Source organism: Tachypleus tridentatus, chromosome 5 (assembly GCF_004210375.1).
Source record: "Tachypleus tridentatus isolate NWPU-2018 chromosome 5, ASM421037v1, whole genome shotgun sequence".
Lineage (NCBI taxonomy): Eukaryota > Metazoa > Arthropoda > Merostomata > Xiphosura > Limulidae > Tachypleus > Tachypleus tridentatus.
In genome coordinates, this window is record NC_134829.1 from 45983823 (window position 1) to 46005742 (window position 21920).

Here is a 21920-nt window from a genome sequence, read left to right on the forward strand (position 1 = left end):
TTCTTTATACGTACAAACTAATAAGCGGCCCGGCAAGACCAGATGGGTGAAAGCGTTCAACTAGTAATCCGAGGGTCGCGGGTTCGAATACCCGTCGCACTAAACATGCTCGCCCTATTAGCCGTGGGAGCGTTATAATGTGACGGTCAATTCCACTATTCATTCGTAAAAGAGTAGCTCAACAGTTGGCGGTGGGTAGTGATAACTAGCTGCCTTCTCTCTAGTCTAAATTAGGGACGGTTAGCGCAGATAGCCCCCGTGTAACTTTGCGCGAAATTAAAAAAACAACAAAGAAACAGATACAAAGACAACTATGCAAAGATTAAAACACATGTTTTATTTTCCTCCTCCAGGGGGCGGACTATAAGTTTGTTTGTTTTATTGAGCATACAACTGCACAATGGGCTAAATGTTGTGCCCACTGCAAGTTTCGAAATCCGTTTTTTTATCATCTATAACCCTCACACTTTCCGCTGAGCCACAGGAGAGCAAAAACCATACATACATTTTGATAAAAATGTAGGCAGATTTGTTGTAGTTACCATATAAGATGATCGTCGCCAAATTAGAAGTGTTTCTATTTATCACATTTTGTTATCATTGTTACATGATTTAAAAGAATAGAGTAATAGACAGTTGAAACATTTAGAACAGTTTTCGAACAGAAATTGGTTTGTTTTGTTTTGAATTTCACGCAAAGCTATACGAGGGCTATCTGCACTAGCCGTTCTTAATTTAGCAGTGTAAATCTAGAGGGTAGAAAGATAGTCATTATCACCCACCACCAACTCTTGAGCTCCTGTTTTACCAACGAATGGTGGGATTGACCATAATCTTATAACACTACCATGGCTCAAAGGGCGAACATGTTTGTGCTACGGTGGTTCGATCCCGCGACCCACGGATTATTAGCTGAGTGCCTTAACCACCTGGCCATGCCAGGTCACATCAGAAAGTGCATTTCAGCAAAACGCCGCCAGGATTTGACTGTTATTTACATACTTGTGTTAATATGTATAATTATATTTTTTATTGTGATATTATATCAAAATATTTTGAAACATTCTACCTGTAAGTGTTGGCATGCAGCTGCAAACATTACCAAATATTTGAACACATTTTTGTAAGATTAGCAAACATCAGGTTAGTTATAGAAGAAGTAAGTTTTCTATCTCATGGCCAGGTGGTCAGGGCACTCGACTCGTAATTCGAGGATCGCAGGTTCGAAAACCCGTCGTACCAAACATGCTGAAAGGTCAGTCGTAGGGGCGTTATAATGTGACGGTTAATCTTACTCTTTATTGGTAAAAGAGTAGCCCAAGAGTTGACGGTGGGTGGTGATGACTAGGTGCCTTCCCTCTAGTGTTACACTGCTAAATTCGGGGCCGCTGGCGCAGATAGCCCTTGCGTAGGTTTGCGCGGAATTGAAAACAAACCCAATTATATCTCATATTTTTTTGTTTTCGTCCACACGTATTTACAACCATTATAAACTTACTTTTATTTTATTTATAATTTTTGTATACTTTTCAAGCCAAACTATTACACTTAGTTTGTTCTAATTAGGGTTTCAGTGCAAATTTCACAAAAATAATAACAACAATATAATTTTTAATTAAAGACAAAAGAAAGTAATAATGCGTAGGAAAGTATTTATAATTTCCACTTACGAGACTTATGTATTGTTCACAAGGCTATTATCAAAAATAAAGTAAACTGTTATAAAAACATCCAAAGTGCTTGAAAACCAGAAAATATTATTGTTCACAAGGCTATTATCAAAAATAAAGTAAACTGTTATAAAAACATTCAAAGTGCTTGAAAACCAGAAATTATTATTGTTTGGATTTACTATACGTCCGCCCACTTCGAAAACTGGAAATGTAATTAAAGAGCCGCTTAGTAGATGGCAGCAGTATCGAGGTTACCAACAGACGCAATACTAGTGCAGTTTTTTATGTTACGAGCAATTTGTGAGGAGTTACTTTCTGGAAATTACTATACATTTAATGTAATTTCACAAAATGTGTGGAATTTAGGTTTAGCTATTTCGCGAAACGAATAACAATACAAAGAATTTAATTGCGTTTTTTTTTCCTTTAGTTATAAATACAAATAAGCAGTGTTTAAAAACTAAGTGTAGGCTTACCATTATACATGTTTCACAGTATTAAGTAAGCGGAGGTTTATGAAATGTATTAACATATATCTTCAATAAATATAATTGATATGGCATTTACAAATGTGGAATAAAGCTAAAAAAATGTAATTTCACCTACAGTAGGTTAGAGGAAATTAAATTCAGTTAAAGCTATAATTCTTCGTTTTAACAGCATAAACATTTGTCATTTAAATAAATCAAATATACAGCTCGTATAAGCTTATTTTCCCCTTCTTTTCCACATGAATTCTTATATCTTTAGTTGAACATTGAATCATGGGTTTTGAATCATAAGTGCTCTTATTGATTCAGGTTATGATCATCTCTAACAGCTATGTGTTAATATACCCAAATGCTACAGTACAAATGTACACAAGTTTAATGGTTTCACAGACGTGCTTCTAGTCATTTTTCAAAACCTCTGTTATTTTTCAGTCTATACGCAATGTTATTTACACGTATAGACTTCTAGTTTTTCGCTGCACATATTGCACTTGACGTCACAGCACCACTGAAATTTGCAGTTGCACTGCCAGATTCGTTTGAGCTGGTGGGTATTGTAGCCTCGGCCACAGCACATCAAAGCGCAACCACCGATTTCATTGGAAGTCTGATTACAGCGCCTCCCCTTCGTTCCAGGTGAACCGAGCGACAAGTTTATTTCACAGTAATTAGGGGAACGTTGTAAATACACGAGATCTCTGGATCTTGGCTTGTAATTTGGTTGATTAGATATGCGCACACGAAGATGGGTGGGCATCGATGGCCTTGCTTTCTGGTTCCAGAAAGGAAGTACCTTTTTTGCTGTATGGTACTTCTTCATTAAAAAGTCTCCGATACGTGCAAATGAGGACAGTGTCTTCCAGCAAGTTCGAATGGTACAAGAACCCGAAACGCCATGACATTTACAATCAGTCAACATGTTTCTTTTGACAGCCTGTAAAAAGAAAGAGAAAAATAAAGAAACATGTCATGAAAATAACACTCATTTACTCATCTTGGTTAAGAGAAAAGAAAAGGGTCTTCTTGCAGTTCAGGAAGTCAGATGGTGTAAAGTTATTTTATATAATATGCACAGAGAAGGAATTGCAGGTACAATGTGATTTGCATCCCTTTTTGTACGTGATGAAGGAACACAACTCATAATTTTCCAAAATAAACATAAACTATTGTTCAGCCAAATTTTAGAAAAAAATGGAATGAAATAGTTATCTATTCCATTTGCTCAATAGGACTGATCATATGAACTCCATCTTTTATAACTGGAATTCACTATCGAGAACTAGTATTACTGGAAACTGAACAAATAATAATATATCTAAGATGGTCGATAATTCCATGGACAGCCCAAAATTCCGCGTTCATTTATTGGTTGTTGTTGTTTTCGAAGAACATTTTGAGAGCTGAACATTGATTCTACATCGATATTGAATTGAAATCCTCGTTATTGTTATTGTTTTGGAATTTTGCACAAAGCTACACGAGGGCTATCTGTGCTAGCCGTCCCTAATTTAGCAGTGTAAAACTAGAGGGAAGGCAGCTAGTCATCACCACCCACCGCCAACTCTTGGGCTACTCTTTTACCAACGAATAGTGGGATTGACCGTCACATTATAACGCCCCCACGACTGGGAGGGCGAGCATGTTTGGCGCGACTCGGGCGCGAACCCGCGACCCTCAGATTGCGAAGCGCACGCTTTAACGCGCAGGGCCATGCCAGGCCCCAACAGATATTAAATGTGTGTGTTTTTCGTATAGCAAAGCCACAAAAGGTTTTCTACTCAGCCCACCGAGGGGAATCGAACCCCTGATTTTAGCGTTGTAAATCCGGAGACATACCGCTGTACTAGCGGGGGGAAAATTGAAATCCATTGTTGATTATGACAGATTTGGCTCATAAATACACACTGTTGAATATGGTAACCAACGTGTTCTGTTTTTATCAACAATTGAATTGGAAAACGCTTTAATAAACTTTAAAAAAACCCTTTTAAAACACTATTCAGTGATGTCACTCTTTGTTGAAGGAATTAAAAGTGTGGGAAGGAAAACATAATATTATATTTTAAAACATGTGTATCTAAAACAATTGATATTTTAACACTTATTGAAACGTTAAACTCATGTGTTTTAACACCAGGCTTGAAGTTCAAAATAAGATGTAATGATAATCCAAACACTTGGGTGGGACAGTTTATAATTTGCAAAGCATAAGCGCTTATTGGTTCTCAATCTTTTACCTGAAACGTGATAAGTTCCTTCTCTGTTCTGGCGCTTCCTTACTCTATTTAGAAACGTTTATAATAAGAACCCGTTTGACAAGTTATGAATGATATTTTTTTATTTAACCTCCACAAAATTATCCCTAAACGTCATGAAATTCCAATGTACCAAGCTCCAATTATCCAATTATTTTCCGAGTGAAAGGGTAATTGAGCCACTTTGTCTTGATTTTCTTGGCCTTGCCGATAAATAAAAGCACTAAAATTCCAGTACATTAATTATTAAAAACATTATTCTTTGGTGAAAACTCCAATTACGGAACCATTAAAGTCCTAGACATTTGGGATCTTTTTTTAGAACTCATGGGTGTTTGAGGAATTTATACTAACATTACCAATTCCAATTCTAAAACGCTTCAACCAGATTGATTTAACGACTACAAAGTAAATTTACGCCTATTGTTTAGACTTAAAACTTCTTCAAGAAGCCAGAGAATGCTTATTTCATCTGTGTTAAAACTCCGGTGGCATCAAACTAGACCTGTATTGGATCTAAACAACAACTCGTTTGTTAATAAATAAGTTAATTATAATCAAGCAGTAAAAAGCAAACTATTAAAAACCACATAAAATGCACACGTTAATCATTCCTGTAAAATTATTCATTTCCACAATTATTCATAAGTGTTTGGATTAATGCACAATACTTATAAAACATGTAAAAGTGTATATGTATATCTTATGATCCGTTTATTATGTCAGAAATAAGAGCAATACTGGTGTATATGCTATACGAAGTAGAAACAATTAACTTTGGGGTCACGTATTTGAATAATAAAAGGAATCTTATTTTGGTGGGGCCCGGCCTGGCCAGGTGGTTAAGGTACTCGACTCGTAATCTGATGATCGCGGGTTCGAATCCCCCTCACACCAAACATGCTCGCTCTTTCAACCGTGGGGGCATTATAATGTGACGGTCAATCCCATTATTCGTTGGTAAAAGAGTATCCTAACAGTTGCTGGTGGGTTGTGACGCCTAGGTGCCTTCCGCTGCTAAATTAGGGACGGCTAGCGCAGATAGCCCTCGTGTAGCTTTGCGCGAAATTCAAACAAACAATTATTATAATAGAGCTTGTGATGTATATGTCCAAACCTTGAATATCAGAAGTTACAGGTAACAATAATAACTAAGTAATATTTGTATAATTAAGCAATATTTTTATTGCTAAAGAATAAATAAAACAGTTGAAGTTTCCGCAACAATGATATGTTTCAGATCTAACCAATAAAAGCTACAAACCAAAATAATTAAGTTTGAAATTTACAACAAAAGGAGTAAGTTTCAAATATAAAACAGTCAAGAAAGAAACTTTTAAAAAATTATTTGTTTTTCTATAGTGAAAATCTCATGAGTGTGGCAACAGCCATTGATAACTACGTCTACAAAGAAATACTTCAGTGAAACCTACTTTGTGTTTTAATACTATGATAATAGCTCATCTCAAAAATGAAATTCTAATAAATCCATTTTTTCATGGATGGTGAATATTACTGAATGTCAAGTTAAAACTCATTGTTGTAAAACTGTCAGAAAATTTTAGAAAAGACCGCTGGAGCTATCAGTTATAACTATCCCGAGGGGTGGCGTTCTTGATAGTATTTACAATGATGTTGTTGTTATTGTTTTGAATTAAGCACAAAGCTACACAATGTGCTATCTGTGCTCTGCCCACCACGGGTATCGAAACCCGGTTTTTAGTGTTGTTAGTCCGCAGACATACCGCTGAGCCACTAGGGGTGTTTAAAATGATAGAAATTACTCTTATAATTCACGTAAAAATCAAGTATTAACAGAAAACTGACAAAGATGACTGTTGAACAATTCACTAACAGTCTTGTAAAAATGTAGATAGATACAGTTAAGGTTAAAATTTTGTTGAATAATTCAATAATAGTCTTGTGAAAATGTAGATAGATACAGTTAGGGTTAAACTTTTGTTGAATAATTCACTAACAGTCTTGTAAAAATGTAGATAGATACAGTTAGGGTTAAAATTGTTGTTGAACAATTCACTAACAGTCTTGTGAAAATGTAGATAGATACAGTTAGGGTTAAAATTGTTGTTGAACAATTCACTAACAGTCTTGTGAAAATGTAGATAGATACAGTTAGGGTAAACATTTTGTTGAATAATTCACTAACAGTCTTGTGAAAATGTAGATAGATACAGTTAGGGTTAAAATTTTGTTGAATAATTCACTAACAGTCTTGTGAAAATGTAGATAGATACAGTTAGGGTTAAAATTGTTGCTTTGTAGTTAAGCACAATACTATACAGTGAGCTATCTATGATTTGCTTATCACCGTTATCTAAACCAGATTTCTAGCATTGTGTGTTCGTTGTTGTTCCGCGTGCCAATGGTTGGTAGTGGTAGAATAAAATACAGTTAAAATATTTAACTTTACATCTGACTTGATTTTACTGGCTTAAGTCTCTAAGTATTTTGTGATTGTTTTGAATTTCGCGCAAGGCTACACGAGGGCTATCTGCGCTAGCCGTTTCTAATTTCGCAGTATAAGACAGGAGGGAAAGCTGATAGTCATCACCACCTACCGCTAAATCTTGGGCTACTCTTTTACTAACGAATAGTCAGAGTGGCCGTACCATTATAACGCCCCCACGGCTGAAAGGGCGAGCATGTTTGATGTGATGGGGATTCGAACCCGCGACCCTCAGATTACGAGTCTCACGCCTTACGCGCCTGGCCATGCCAGGCCAAGAATTTTGTGAGTAACGGTTTTAGGATTAATTATGTAAGACGTTAAGAAAGCAGACATCAAATTAATAATTTCACCTGTTTCTCAAACAAACATTACATTTTTTCGAACTTCAACAGATGTATTAACAGCCTGACAGTGGCATTTTAATCATTTTTACTGTTTACATATTAATTAGTTTATTCAAGTGTTGTGTAGACTTTGACATAGAATCAGAACTGTGTTTGAATCAACGCTCACAGTTTTCTGTATTTTGCTCAGCTTAGATTTGCATCACGTGATGTAGAAGCAAGTGCATTGAGAAACTCAAGTTTCATAGGTTAATGTCTTTCAAATAAAGCTCAGATTTTGGAATAGGTGATGTGAAAATAGTTAACGTATCGGTGAGCTCGAGTTTCACGTCTCAATAAAAATGTGTGATTTAAATAAAACTGTACAAAATCGTTATTTTTGTACTATGGAAGTCTTTAATAATGGTTTCCTTATTACGTTTCTAGAGTTTTTTTGTTTTTTTTACCGAAAGAAATACAGCTTTCCCTGTTTTCGACAAAGTATACACTATTGCCATCTAGTGTGAGATATATACGTTTTCTTTATATTTTACACATTTCTATTGAAATTATTTTTAAAGGTGTATATATATATATATATTATTTATTTTCCAGTAATTTCTGCAGAGCTCCGGGTTCTTACCTTTCGACCAGCTTTGTTATTATGTAAATTCATCAACGAGCGACTATCTTTTTCGATTTCTCGCGAATTCATGAACTTCCGGGAGATTCTCGTGCCGTATCTCACGTCGGCGGAACAACCGCCCCACTTCCAGTCATCTCTGGAACTGACGCTTTTTTTGCTTTCGTCACATCCGCACTGCCTGATGGTACCTCGGCTGCACGCGTCCGTCACCGCATACGTGACACCGGCTGAACTGATTGCATAGATATAGGCTGCCTCTCTACTACCTGACAAATATAAAAAACACACAACAAAGAAAGAGAGTAATTTTTAAATTAAACTTTATATCGAAGTTGTTGTTATTGTTAAACATCTAAAGATATTTAAAACGCATTCGAGCATGACGTACACATAGATACGTTAAAATACTGGATTTAAAGAGAACTTTCAGAACTATCGCCGTATATCGTATTTAGTCTCATGCTTATTGTCTAGTTGCCAAGAAAAAAAAAGGAAAATAAAGTGCTTCTCACCCTCTGGGACTGTGAATATGTTATATAAGTTATGCTTTTGGTTAGGTAGCTACTTTCCTTCCAGTGTACCATTTCAAACATTAGGGACGGCTATGCGCAAATAGCGTTATTTTTGGAGTTTGCGCAAGATTTATGACAAAAAACACAAATATTTTGGTAAAAAAATTAGTTTGGTTTGTTTGTAATTTAACACAAAGCTACACAATGGGCTATCTGTACTCTGCCCACAACGGGTATCGAAACCCGGTTTCTAGCGTTGAAAGTCCGCAGACATGCCGTTGTAACACAAGGGAGCATATTTAAGTAAACAAGAAACATTAAAAGAAAATATATGTAAGAAAAACCATCAAGTTGTCCCAACAGTGAACTGTGATTACTGTAGAATGGATGAAGCCTTTTGTTTGTTTGGTGTTAAGCACACAACTGAACAGTGGGCTATTTATGTTGTGCCCACCATGTATATCGGAACTCGAATTTTAACGTTACAAGTCTGCAGAGATACCATTAAGTCACTACTTGTAAAAAACAATTTTTCATTTCATGTCTTCTGTTGATGTCTTTTCTTCTATGAACAAGAATTTCTTGAAGACTCCGGTTACATAAATATTAATAAACTGAATTACCACGTATTTATTTAATTAAAACACTTACTAGTTCAGGAGGATCTGAATAATTATAAAACAATTACGTTTTAAATAAAATGTTTGTTTGTAGTTAAGCATAAAGCTGTACAATTAACTCTCTGCTGTGCCTACCACTGGTATCGAAACCAGATGTTTAGCCTTATAAACCTACATCCTCACTGCTATACCACCGAGGGCTCAGAAAAATCCATTTGTTTATTTATACATTAATAATTGATTGATTACTAATATAATCTGGAAATTAGTGACGAAAATTTGAAATTTCTACTCCAATCACAGCCCAGCATAGAACTGGTTCACACTTAACTAATAATTCTTTGTTCAGTTTTATTTCATTTCTACTTGTAAGATTTTTTTTTATAAACAGGATATTTCAGAAATTGCGAACAGGAAAAATATGAAACATTTTATGAGTAGAATTATTTATTAATTGAACCAAATCGGTTTCCACCAAACTTGAAATAAGTTACATTACAACGATATTTTTTTCTTTTGGTCGGAAATACAAATCTGATGACTTTGGTCTGGCATGCAATAGATTTTAGTAAACTGCTTGTTTGTTTTTACAAATTTCCTACAAACTCCTTACCAACGAACCGAGCACCGTGACCACCAGGTATTGTCAGGCTCCTAACCTCGCTCCAATCTGATATATATCAAGGTTTGCACATTCTTCTTTAGCGACAAGAAGTATCCCAGAATTTTTCACATCAAACACTTATGAAATATTGTACAACAAGACTCGCCCAATTACACTTTTTGATATCTGTGATAGGTTTACACCACTTTTATATGTCTATAATTTATTTAAAAATCTGTATTACTAGTAATGTTTTCTATCTTATCCATAGTCTCCCTCCACCCTCACAGATTTTGTGAGGGTGTAGGAAAGTTCCTCAGAATTAGGTGCATTCTGTGGTGTGTTTCTCGGTGTCTTAAGGCAACAGGGGAATGTCTTGTGTCATCTGTGAAATGTAGCTAGATCAGAATCTGTACTTTAACACTGTATTTCTTTCAAGTTAAACAATCAATTTATCTTTTTGAATTTGCATTTCTAGTTTTAAATTAATTAATTAATTATCCCTCTTCTTTAACTTTATGTGGTAATAGCTAGAGTTTAATCGATTTTATGCTATGTGGTACGAAGTGTGTAATAAACCTTTATTTTATTCTATAATACTGATTTTTCATATTTATTACTGAGCCATTGTAGAGGGTGGAAGATTGAAGACAAAATCACCCACCGCAAAATCTTGGGATACTCTTCCTCAGCGAATAGTGGGATTCGAAACCGCGACCAACAGCTTGAGAGACTAGTGTCCCTAACTATTAGGTTACAAAAGCCATTGATAAAATAAGGACATACTCAACTTCATAATAATTATTCCTATGTTTATCGAAACCACATAACTTTGTTCATTAATTATAGCCCCATAATACTTCCTTTCATTCTGTTTGGTTGAATGATTCCCCTTTATAATTACAGGGTGCATGATTGGCCCGAAAAACAAACAACTCATTCCTTAAACTATGATGTGCTCATAATACTGGAAGTTTCCGTCAAGGCTGCTAACCTGTAATGTCTGTTCGATAAAATCTTTGTTTTTTGTACGTGGCCTTTAGGATAGATTAAAATCTGTTATCGACTTCTTACATTGACTAATTATTCAACCACAGATTTTAAGATTAAACTTCTCGTCTGATCATGATTTTTGCTACTTAATTAAAGATTGTGCTTTCACAGCCACATTTATCAAACTGTAACGTAAAGAAAATCCCAGTGTAACGTTTAATAGGTGAACTGATCAGTCTCAAAATATATTTGGCGTTAGAATATTGTAAGGTGCGGGTGTTACACGAATATACACCACAAATATTAAAGTTTTAAAAATTAATCAAAATGCCAGTTATGCTGTTTGATCGAAAAACACCATCCTGCTAAAACTGATAACAGATATTTAGCGGTTTGAAACAGCAGAAAATATAATTATATTGTTTATATTACTTCAGTTAGGAGTTAAATAAGGAAAACGATTATATTTTTCTACCCTCGCACAGAAAGAAACAACAAGAACAAAATAACGCAAAGAAAACTTTTTTCCAATCTGGTGTTAGGCCTGACATGACCAGGTGGTCAAGGCACTCGACTCGTAATCTGAGAGTCGCGGGTTCGAATCCCCGTCACACCAAACATGCTCGCCCTTTCAGCCGTGGGGACGTTATAAAGTTACAGTTAATCCCATTATTCGTTGATAAAAGAGTGGCCCAAGAGTTTGAGATGGGTGGTAATAACTACCTGTCTTCCCTCTAGTCTTACACTGCAAAATTAAGGCCGGCTAGCGCAGATAGCCCTCGTGTAGCTTTGCGCTAAAATTCCAGACAAACCAAAACCGCCTCGTGAAATCTTCATTACAGGTTACTTTCAGGATAAACGTGAGATTAATGACTGCTAGAGTAAATGGAGTAGTATGAAGTATTCTGTGTTTGTAAATAATTTAAGAGTCATGAGGGAAAAAAAAACGGTTAATGAGCGAGAGATAATGAAGATCCTTAGGCGTTACCACAACTCGAAGTTCTTGGAAGATTACCGCCTTCATCCTACTTGGGTGTCAAATTTTCGTCCAGTCGGATCCCTATCGACAGTACTATCTCAACTAATTACCAAAGTAAAGAGAAGGAACTCTACTTACATTTGAAATTAGTATTAACAGCTAAGCCTAATAAGTACTACGTCGTTCTGGATGGTAGGTGTGTTTTAATTACTGATGAAAGCCAAGAATAGATGGATCACGGATAGGGATGACTGATTTTATCATTGAGATACAGATTGAAAGATAAAAGAAAATGATAAAGATGGACTCTGAGAGATAAGAGTATTAAGTAAACTATATATCTATATAATATATAAAAGATAATTTTATAGAGCTAGGCTATCGATGTTTTTTTTTTTGTATTTAATAATATGGTATTAAAGTAGGCGCTCACTTATGTGAATGGTCTTAAATATTTGCACGTGCATGCTAACACGCATGTACTATCTTAACACGTTATGAGTGTCAAAACAGATGTAATGTAATTGAAGTAACTTGAGTTAAAATGTTTAGTTTTTCTTTTTAATTTTTTATAAAATTTCTCCAATATTAATCTGTGTGGTACCGCAAGATATTCTCAGCACTTCAAGCTGTAGATGTGTCATAAAAGTAGCTGTCAATTTCTTAGCTTGGATGGTGGATAGCAGAGTACTATTGACTGGTTGTTTTCTCTCTGGTCAATAGTTAATTATTAGGAACGGCTTTCTCTCTGGTCGATAGTTAATTATTAGGAACGGCATCAGATGGCATTAGTAGCTTTAGTATAAATAAAAAAATTCATTTCAGAAACAAAGATTACTAAACGTTTGGAAAATCTACAAAAAAACTGAGATATATATTTTATATAGATAAATGTATGTACAAAGGAAATGCTAGAAATCTTCAAATAAGTTATCGCTCATTTGGCATATTGCGGATTTATTAATATCCCAAAACTCACCCAAGAAAGATTCCAGAGGAGCGTGTTTTTGTGTTAAAACTCCAGATTTCGACTTCCCCGATGGGAAGACGGTAAGTCTACAGACTTACAACACTAAGATCCGGGATTCGATTCCCAGCGTTGGACATTGTAGATAACCCAGTGTGACTTTGTTCTAAATAACCAAACAAAAACAACCGAATCTAGATTTCGGAGATATGAAGCTGCGTTCGAAATTCATATGATACCATAAGATATTTCCATCAGTTAAAATTAGGGAAGGCAGAAGGTAATCTCGTTGTGCGTAGAAATGCAAAAATTCATTTCTGTGGCAGAGAACACAAATAATTTATAGAACTGTAGAAAACAAAACAAAAACTGAGGAATGAATAGCAGCTAATGATTAAAAATGGTAAAGTAATATTATCTGAGAGAAAATAAGGCACTTGAAACAGCAGTTACTCAAAACAAAGGAATGTTTAGTAAACGTTTATTACCTCTGTTTTCACTAAGCCTAAGATCAAAGCGTGTGCAGAAAGAGTGACTGATCTGCTGTTAACACTAAAAAGCAAAAACACTCTTTTCCGAGTTTTAGGTTTTGCTAAAATAATAAAAAAAATGCATTTAAAATGTTTAAAATGTGGGTACGAGAATAAATAATTTAAAAAAATTCTAGACTGTTGAAATGTTTTCTAACAGAGCGATCAATTATATTGTTTGGTTGTTTCTGAATTTCGCGCAAAGTTACACGAGGGATATCTGCGCTAGCCGTCCCTAGTTTAACAGTGTAAGACTAGAGGGAAGGCAGTTAGTCATCAGCACCCACCGGACACTCTTGGTCTACTCTTTTACCAACGAAAAGTGGGATTGGTCATCACTTTGTAACGCTCCCACTGCTGAAAGGACGAGCATGTTTGGTGTGACTGGGATTCGAACCCGCGACCTTTAGGTTACGAGTCGAATGCCTTAACAACCTGGCCATGCCGAGCCGCTTACTACGACTGAACGTCTCCGGTTCAGATCTGGATAAGCCTCCCAGTGGCTCAGCGGTATGTATGCGGACTTACAGCGCTAAAAACCGGGTTTCGATACCCGTGGTGGGCAGAGCACAGATAGCCCATTGAGTAGCTTTGTGCTTAATTCAAAAAACAACAACAAGATCTGGATATGAGGTTGATATTTTTCAGATGATATGTGTGTGTGTGTGTGTGTGTGTGTTTTTCTTACAGCAAAGCCACATTGGGCTATCTGCTGAGTTCACCGAGGGGAATCGAGCCCCTGATTTTAGCGTTGTAAATCAGTAGACTTGCCGCTCCACCAGCGGGGGAGTAGATTACTATGTCAGTGTGTCTGTTCCCTGCAAGTACAGCGGTAAGTATACAGATTTACAACGCTGGGATCAAGGGTTCGATTTCCCTTGGTGGACTCAGCAAATAGCCCAATGTGGCTTTACTATAAGAAAACAAACACACACAGTGTGTCCATTTTGAACCTGTTCAAGCACAGGAGAAGAGTAGAAAAAAAATATTTTTTTCTCCAGAAACATAAAAAAGGTGAAAAAAAGTACAGCAAATTAAGAGATATTAATTATTAAAAAACTTTATCATTACATTAAGATTTCACATTTATATTTGACATTACAAATGTCTGTCACATTTTTTGTTATTGTTATTATGTTTAAGATTAGATTTTCCTAAATAAATCACAGACAAACAAATAGACTGTCTATAATAATATTATTATAATTATTTTAAGATAGTAATTAAATAAGTGGTTCTTTATGTTACATGTTATAGATACAAATCACAAACAGGCAGAAAATATAACTGTTTTTTAATTTGTAGTTCATACATTTTATTTTGTGCTTGCAACATACACGTGCGTGTCTGTCTGTCTGGGATTTACATTCGTTATATAATGAACCGCTTCTTTTCTATGTGTTTTTTTTACTAGCTTACCTCATTAAAAAAAATGTGTACACGCGTGCTCGCACGCACGTGATAAAGATAAGCAATACTCAGGTGCACATTTTTAGGGTCTAATTAGTATGGGTGCAAAATTTGAGGTTTCCAGGTTCTTTCTTCTTGGAGATATGGTGGTCACATTCCTTTTCTTTGTGGTTTCTCAGTTGCTTACCTCACAAAAAATATGCGCGCGCACGTGGCTAATTAATATCACCCAGGTGCTCACCCTCAGGGTCCACTTCGTATATGTGCAAAATTTCAGATTTCTAGTTGGTTTTCGGTTTTTTATTTTTGTTTTTGTTGTTCTTGGAGCTGTGGCGATCATATATTCTTTTCTATGTGCTTTTTCGCTTGCTTACCTCACAAAAAACATGCGCTCAGTTACAGGTGGATAAACAATAGTATTCGCTCAGTATGCATGGAAATTTTCAGGTTTCTTAGTTTTTCCTCTTGGAGCTCTGGCGGTCACACATAGACTCGCCCTTTTAGTATTACAGGTGCAATTACATTACAACCTTAAGATAAGTATGTATCATTTCCAAACCGGTATCTCGTTTAGTTAGGAGAACAAATGATAGCGTTAAAACTTAAGAACTTCTGAATGAATTTTTCTGAAATTACCTACAATATAAACCAATAATTAAAATGAAATAAAGAATTTTGTTTCATCTTTACCTCATTAACAGAATGATCCCTCTGTAAGTCAACGCTAAAAATCAGGGGTTTTAACAATATTATTAACAATAATTATCTAATTTATTAACTGTGCTATGCAGCCAAGTTGTTATTGCAGATATTTGCGTTTCTGTATCTTTATAAAATCAAAATTTCATTATGTTTTCTGCGTTATTTTTCAGTTTCTATTTATTATAAAGATCTTTTTTATTATGTTTATGTACTTTCTGTATTCTATATAATGAATACTAAAGTTTTTTCCTTCTCATATCATGTCAAATAACATTTGTTGATAAAAAATTCACAACTATATGATTAATAACCCTAATTTTCCTAACCCTACTTGAATTAGTTCTGAAGTCGGTAAACCAAAACATTATTGTTCCACATGACCAATGGCATGTGTGAACGATTTTAACACCACAATACTTACTAACTACTACCACCTTGTCAATAATATGTATAAACAATTTTAACATCACAACACTTACCAAAATAAAACCACATGACAAGTGATACGTGTGAATTTAACACCACAACACTTACCAACCACCACCACGTGACCGAACACACTGTCGCTACCTATGTTAGTACAATTCCATCTGTGGTCCTTAAATTGTCGTTGACACTCTCGAATCCCCATTCTAACCCCGTCTCCAATAGCAACCAGAAGATCGGGCTCTCTGTAACAAATTCGTCTCTGGCCAAGTGTCAGGCCTGGGATCTTGTCACACAACAATCGAGAGCTGAAAGCTACAGCAGATGGAACACTCCTGTAAAGAGGTGTGAAAAAAATTCATCGTTTTTATTGAGTAGCTAATGAGACTTTATTTAAGAAACTTGTCAACAGTTCTTTTGTAGTTGCTTTTAAACGATCAATCAGAATCTTTTTAAAATCAGGTAAGAAAATATCTAAAGTGTTACAGGCGTTATATTAAAGGTTTATTGTTTTTCTTGACAAACAAAGTGTTTGTAGAAAAACGATTGAATGTCCTGTAGTTTCATACTTTAAAATACAATTTTTCATGAATTAGAATGTGTGATGACAGAGCTGATCTTATTTATTACTTAAGTTGTTTTATAACCATGATAAGGAACTTGAGATAAACGTAGGGTTATCATTCTTCTGGTATAACATTAAAGGACAAGAAGGAAATTTTGGCCTATCTGGGCTGTCCTAGCCAGTAAATTAAACTAAACCCTCAACGCCAGCTCTTATGATTCAAATATTGTCAATTTTCCCTTAAGTTAACTACTTCTGCCACTTCCGCAGGCTACCACGTTGTTAGAACAATAAAGATTTGTTAACTGAAGATGGTTCCTACCTTGTGTCTCCTCCTCTTACCATTCTTATCATTATATCAAGTCTCTCAATGATCTCAAACGACTCACTCATATCTTATTTTTAGTTTTCCTTTTCAAGAGAAAACAATTTCAAAGACCTAATACTACTCTCGTATGAATAGAACTAATGAAGCTTACCTCAAAGTAAATCACATCAAATATTGTAAACTCTGAGCCAAAGTCTGTGGGGCCCGGCATGGCCAAGCGTGTTAAGGCGTGCGACTCGTAATCTGAGGGTCGCGGGTTCGCATCCCCTGTCGCGCCAAACATGCTCGCCCTTTCAGCCGTGGAGACGTTATAATGTGACGGTCAATCTCACTATTCGTTGGTAAAAGAGTAACCCAAGAATTGGCGGTGAGTGGTGATGACTAGTTGCCTTCCCTCTAGTCTTACACTACTAAATTAGGAACGGCTAGCACAGATAGTCCTCGAGTAGCTTTGTGCGAAATTGAAAAACAAACAAACCAAAGTCTGTGGTTATTAAATAGTAATATACAGCAGTATCGATCTTGACCTTGAACTTTGACCTTTGAAACATTGATCGTAATGTTCGCTGTGAATTTAAATCACAAAAATTATCATGTGATTTGAACGAGGGAACACGTGCCCCCTTTTTCTTTGCAAGTCCTGGAGGGACCCTCTTAAAAAAATAAACTCTATATTATTAAAATATATTAAAGTCGATAAAAAAGAATAGAATAAGAAATGTAAGGCGGGTTTTAGTTGCCAGCAATTTTATTAGCTCGATTTAAATTGGAATTTTCTTTTGGCATATCAGAACAAATTCTAAAAAGTGCCGGTTAAGAGTTGTGTTCCTCCAGATTTAAAACGTTTTCCTCTCCTATGACATAGAACCAAACTTTTACTCAAGCCTTGAGAGGATAAAAATAGAATTTAATGCGTTTTTATGAACAGAAAAAAAAAGAAAAGACAAAGATTTTGACAATTTGAAAAATTGACCATAACAAAATTACCTCTAAGTGGAAATGTGCTTTCTCAAGGTCAACAAATAGAAAGGTTCCTAAAGAAACAAGACTTTATGGGTTGCTAAACTCTCGTAGTAACAACAACACCAAACATTTCGCATTTTATAACAAAGAAAACAATCATGTTTAACTTACTATGGAAACAGAAACTTGTTACTTCTCGCTGGTCTGAGATGGCTAGGTGGTTAGGGCACGCGGCTCGTAATTTGAGGGTTATAGGTTCGAATCCCCGTCACACCAAACATTTTGGCTCTTTTAGGCATGGGAACGTTATTATGTGACACTCAATCCTACTATTCGTTGGTAAAAGAGTAGCCTAACAGCTGGCGGTGGGTGGTGATGACTAGCTACCTTCCCTCTCTCCTTACACAGCTAAATTAGGGAGGGATAGCGCAGATGTAGCTAGTGTAGCTTTGCGCGAAATTAAAAGAACAAAAACCAATCACCAGAAAATGCTAATTTATTCATTATTTCGGTTGCCATAATAGTAATGTATAAAACTGAATTTTGATAGAGTTGACACATTCTGGTTGGGGGTCTTATAATTTCATACTTCAGAAGGAATTCTCAGTACTCGCAGCATTTGAAACTATTGGACAGACTTAGAGTAAATCAATCCAATATACCTTTTTTATTAGTTTCTTTTTTTGTGTGCACCAACAATACCAAACTTGGGCTCGCGTATACCCGATTCAATTTTAGTAATCATCAGTATATCTTTCCATCTACCCCCAAACTGAAATTCTTTTAAACAGGACTAGAGTAAATTAACCCATGAGATCAAATACACCAATCGAAAGAGTTTAACACCCCATCCCCAGTTCAAAACTGTAGTTATATCTCAAATCAGTCAAGAGATGGCGAAGCTATGAGCTAAAATTTGTACCTGATGCTGTTGTTTTTTGAATTAAGCACAAAGCTACACAATGGGCTATCTGTGCTCTGCCCACCACGTTTATCGAAACCCTGTTTTTAGCGTTGTAAGTTCGCAGACATACCGCTGAGCCACTGAAGGAGGGGGGGGGCATTTTTACTTGAAAAACAACAAATCGTAGCCATTCTATGAGCCTATTTGCCGCAGCTGAAAAAAGAAGACACTTAACATCGATATGAAAGTACTAATATAAATGTCCGTCAAATGAGACGGGAAAGATTTGTTGAATAATTAATGAAGTTTATAGACATTAACTAAAATAAATACATCTGCACCTCCAAAATGTAGCTACTTTAACGTATTTCATGAATCTAGGAGTAGTCAATTAATCACCACATTTAAAAAAAAAGACTATGTAGAAAATGAAATAATATTGTAAACAAAAGTCCATGTGCCCAATGAAAGAGACTTAAATGGTACTCTTCAGCCCTTTTACTGTATGCTAGGTCAGGAAACGAAAAACGTAGTGCGGATATTCTGGCAAAATTTGTAACTCTTTCGAACGTATCGAGGATTTAAAATATTTGGTTGTAATGAAGTCTATGTTTCTTTATGTGTTATGGCCAAGTAGATAACGTATAAATACCAAAATAATATTTATTAGTTAACATTTATTTACCACTTAAATCTGTTTAAAAATTTTAGTTACTTTGTTTGAATTTCGCACAAAGCTACACGAGGACCATCTGGGCTAGCCGTCCCTAATTTAGTAGTGTATGACTAGAGAGAAGGCAGGTAATCATCACCACCCACTGCCAACTCTTAGGCTACTCTTTTACCAACGAATAATGGGGTTGACCGTCACATTATAACGCTCCAACCACTGATAGGGCGACTATGTTTAGTGTTATGGAGATTCGAACTCGCGACCCTCGGATTACGAGTCGAACGCCTTAAGACGCTTGGCCATGCCGGGCCCAAAACTAAAGAACGAAAACAAACGTTTCTAACAAATCAACATGAATATTGAACATTTATCATAAACTCTGTAGCACATTTTGATTAAAATGCTAGAAATAAACGACCTGATAAAACCGAAATGTTATTTTAATTTAATTAGACACTCAATGTTTGAAGCTTTGTATTGTCTGTTTTGTTTTGTGTTTTAATTAATAATTCTATAGAAGCTGTAGAACAAAATGTTCAGTGTCTAATCAAATAAAAATGACATTTTGCTGTATGCGGTCGTGCATTTCTAGTACTAATTCAACATTAAAACCATAGTTGGCTTAAGACCAATCAGGCGATAGTTATCTTACTAAGCGACGACGTATATTGTTGAATTTTACCACAAAAGGAGCTTGGAAGCGTTCTCGACAGTGTAACAAAATGAATAAGTTAATTGTAACTATATTATTACTATCTAAATGTTTTTAATGTTAAAGGACTACAAAACTGAAACTTAAAAACTTTAATTTGCCTCTGTGACACCAGCCTTATTTGACATACACATCAATGGTTCAACAGTAATTCTGTAGACTTATAACACTAAAAGCTGGATTTCGATATTCACTGTGTACATAGCACGTGGTGTAGCTTTGATTTGTTTGTTTATAAATTTCGCGCAAAGCTACACGCGGGCTATCTACGTTAGCCGTTCCTAATTTAGCAATGTAAACCTAGATGGAAAACAGATAATAACATCACCCACCGCTAATTCTTGAGCGAATTCTTTACTGACGTAACATTATAACGATCCCACAGATAGAAGAGGGAGAATGTTTGGTGTGACGGAGATTCGAACCCGCGACCCACAGAATGCGAACGCAGAGCTCTAACTACCTGGCGATGCTGGACCACCCCCAACACTATTTTATATTAAAAGTTATTTCACATATCCCTATTTGATACCGGTATAGGATTTGTTACAATAATACCAGTACGATTTAACTATTGTTTCACGTGAAGATATCAAGTAACAAAGCAAGGCACGAGGCACCGGTCGCCATATCCCATTCAGTGCTCTTGTTGTTTTTAATATTTCGTTTGGCCTTTTTAAAGGTACTAAATACTGTTTAATAAACATATAGTCCTAAAATATATTTTTATTTATAATTTAAAAAAACAAACAGACTACAACAGGTATCAATATTATGAAATAAAGGTTTAACACTTCCATATTTTTATTGTACTTTGTTTGTTTTGTATTAAGCACAAAGCTACACAATGGACTATCTGTGCTCTGAACCCCGCGGGTATCGAAACCCGGTTTTTAGCGTTGTTAGTACGCAGACACACCGCTGACTTTTTATTGTACATTTTAAGAGTATTTGTTCGTAGTCTATTAAAAGGAACACGGTGACAGTTTTCAATCCGCACATATAGAAAAGTAAGAAAATTCTATAGGTATCGAACCTCTATATAAAATTTGTAATAACGAAATTGAGATGCGAGTCTTCGTTGAAAAGACTAAAACATAATAAAATAATCAACCAACAACCATTATCGGTATCGATGACTTTGAGTGTGTTTATGTTTCCTTATAGCAAAACCACATCGGGCTATCTGCTGAGCCCAGCTAGGGTAATTAAACTCCTGATTTTAGCGTTGTAAATCCGAAGACATACCGCTGTGCTAGCGTGGGCCGATTACTGTGAGAGAACCATATGATATCATATGAAAATAAATAAGTAAATAAAGCAAATATGAATAGTTCAACTTTTATATTCACTTCAATGGTTTCCTGGTGATCTTCTCATCAATTAATACAAATTATTTTAATAACGTTTTATGGTCACATTTATTGTACAGACTTAATACAGAGGGTTAAGAACAATTACCTTGTGCTTATATACTAGTGTGTCAGCATACGTTTATGCCTAATATCTGGAAGATATGTTACTGCCATCTATATAAAATGATTTTGTATTATAAACAAAAAAAAATCATTTTAATGAAAGAGAAATTCAGCGTTCTCAACAGAAGTTGAAAAAATTCGCGCAGTTTAAGACAGAAAGACTCATAAACCACTCTCGAAGTCGATTTGTAGTAATAACCTCATTTGGAAATTGGAGGTTAAGCTTACAAAAGTAGACCTTCCGACTATTGTGATGAAGCTATGCATATCTCGTGGTTTTATTATCAACAAGAATTTGATGATAAAGTTCGAAATTGATGGGGTTTTTTTTTTATGAGCAGAGCAGCAGAAAATTCTAGACCACATGCATATAAAATTTTACCGGTAAAGTCCCGACAAACCTTTTCGCTTTTGGATTGCTTAATATAATCTTTGAAGTTGAGGTCCTGCAAAACAGAGGATTTATAAAAAGTTGTCAAAATGTATGATCTAAAACCGACCTAGCCATTATTTGTAGAACGTTGGTACAAAATATAAAATGCAGTGAGTGGCAATAATAAGTCAGCCCAAGTTTCATATATAACAATGGCTTTTCACGTTTCAAAGTTATGCAGTTTCCGCACTTCATGCAATTAATATTTGACTCTATCTAATAATCTATCTGTCTGTCACGTCAAAATGTTGTATCTCTTCGCA

At 35.5% G+C, this 21920-nt stretch overlaps 1 protein-coding gene across 1 annotated transcript; it reads right to left on the bottom strand.

Moving 5' to 3' along the window:
• Positions 1–359: 359 nt before the first annotated feature.
• On the bottom strand, positions 360–16559 carry LOC143250348 (protein Wnt-7b-like). The gene is made up of 4 exons (XM_076500794.1): positions 16489–16559; positions 15710–15936; positions 7856–8124; positions 360–3098 (listed from the first exon to the last, which is right to left on the bottom strand). Exons 1-4 carry the CDS (start codon positions 16557–16559, stop codon positions 2610–2612), a joined length of 1056 nt encoding a protein of 351 aa, XP_076356909.1. The 3' UTR covers positions 360–2609.
• Positions 16560–21920: the final 5361 nt, after the last annotated feature.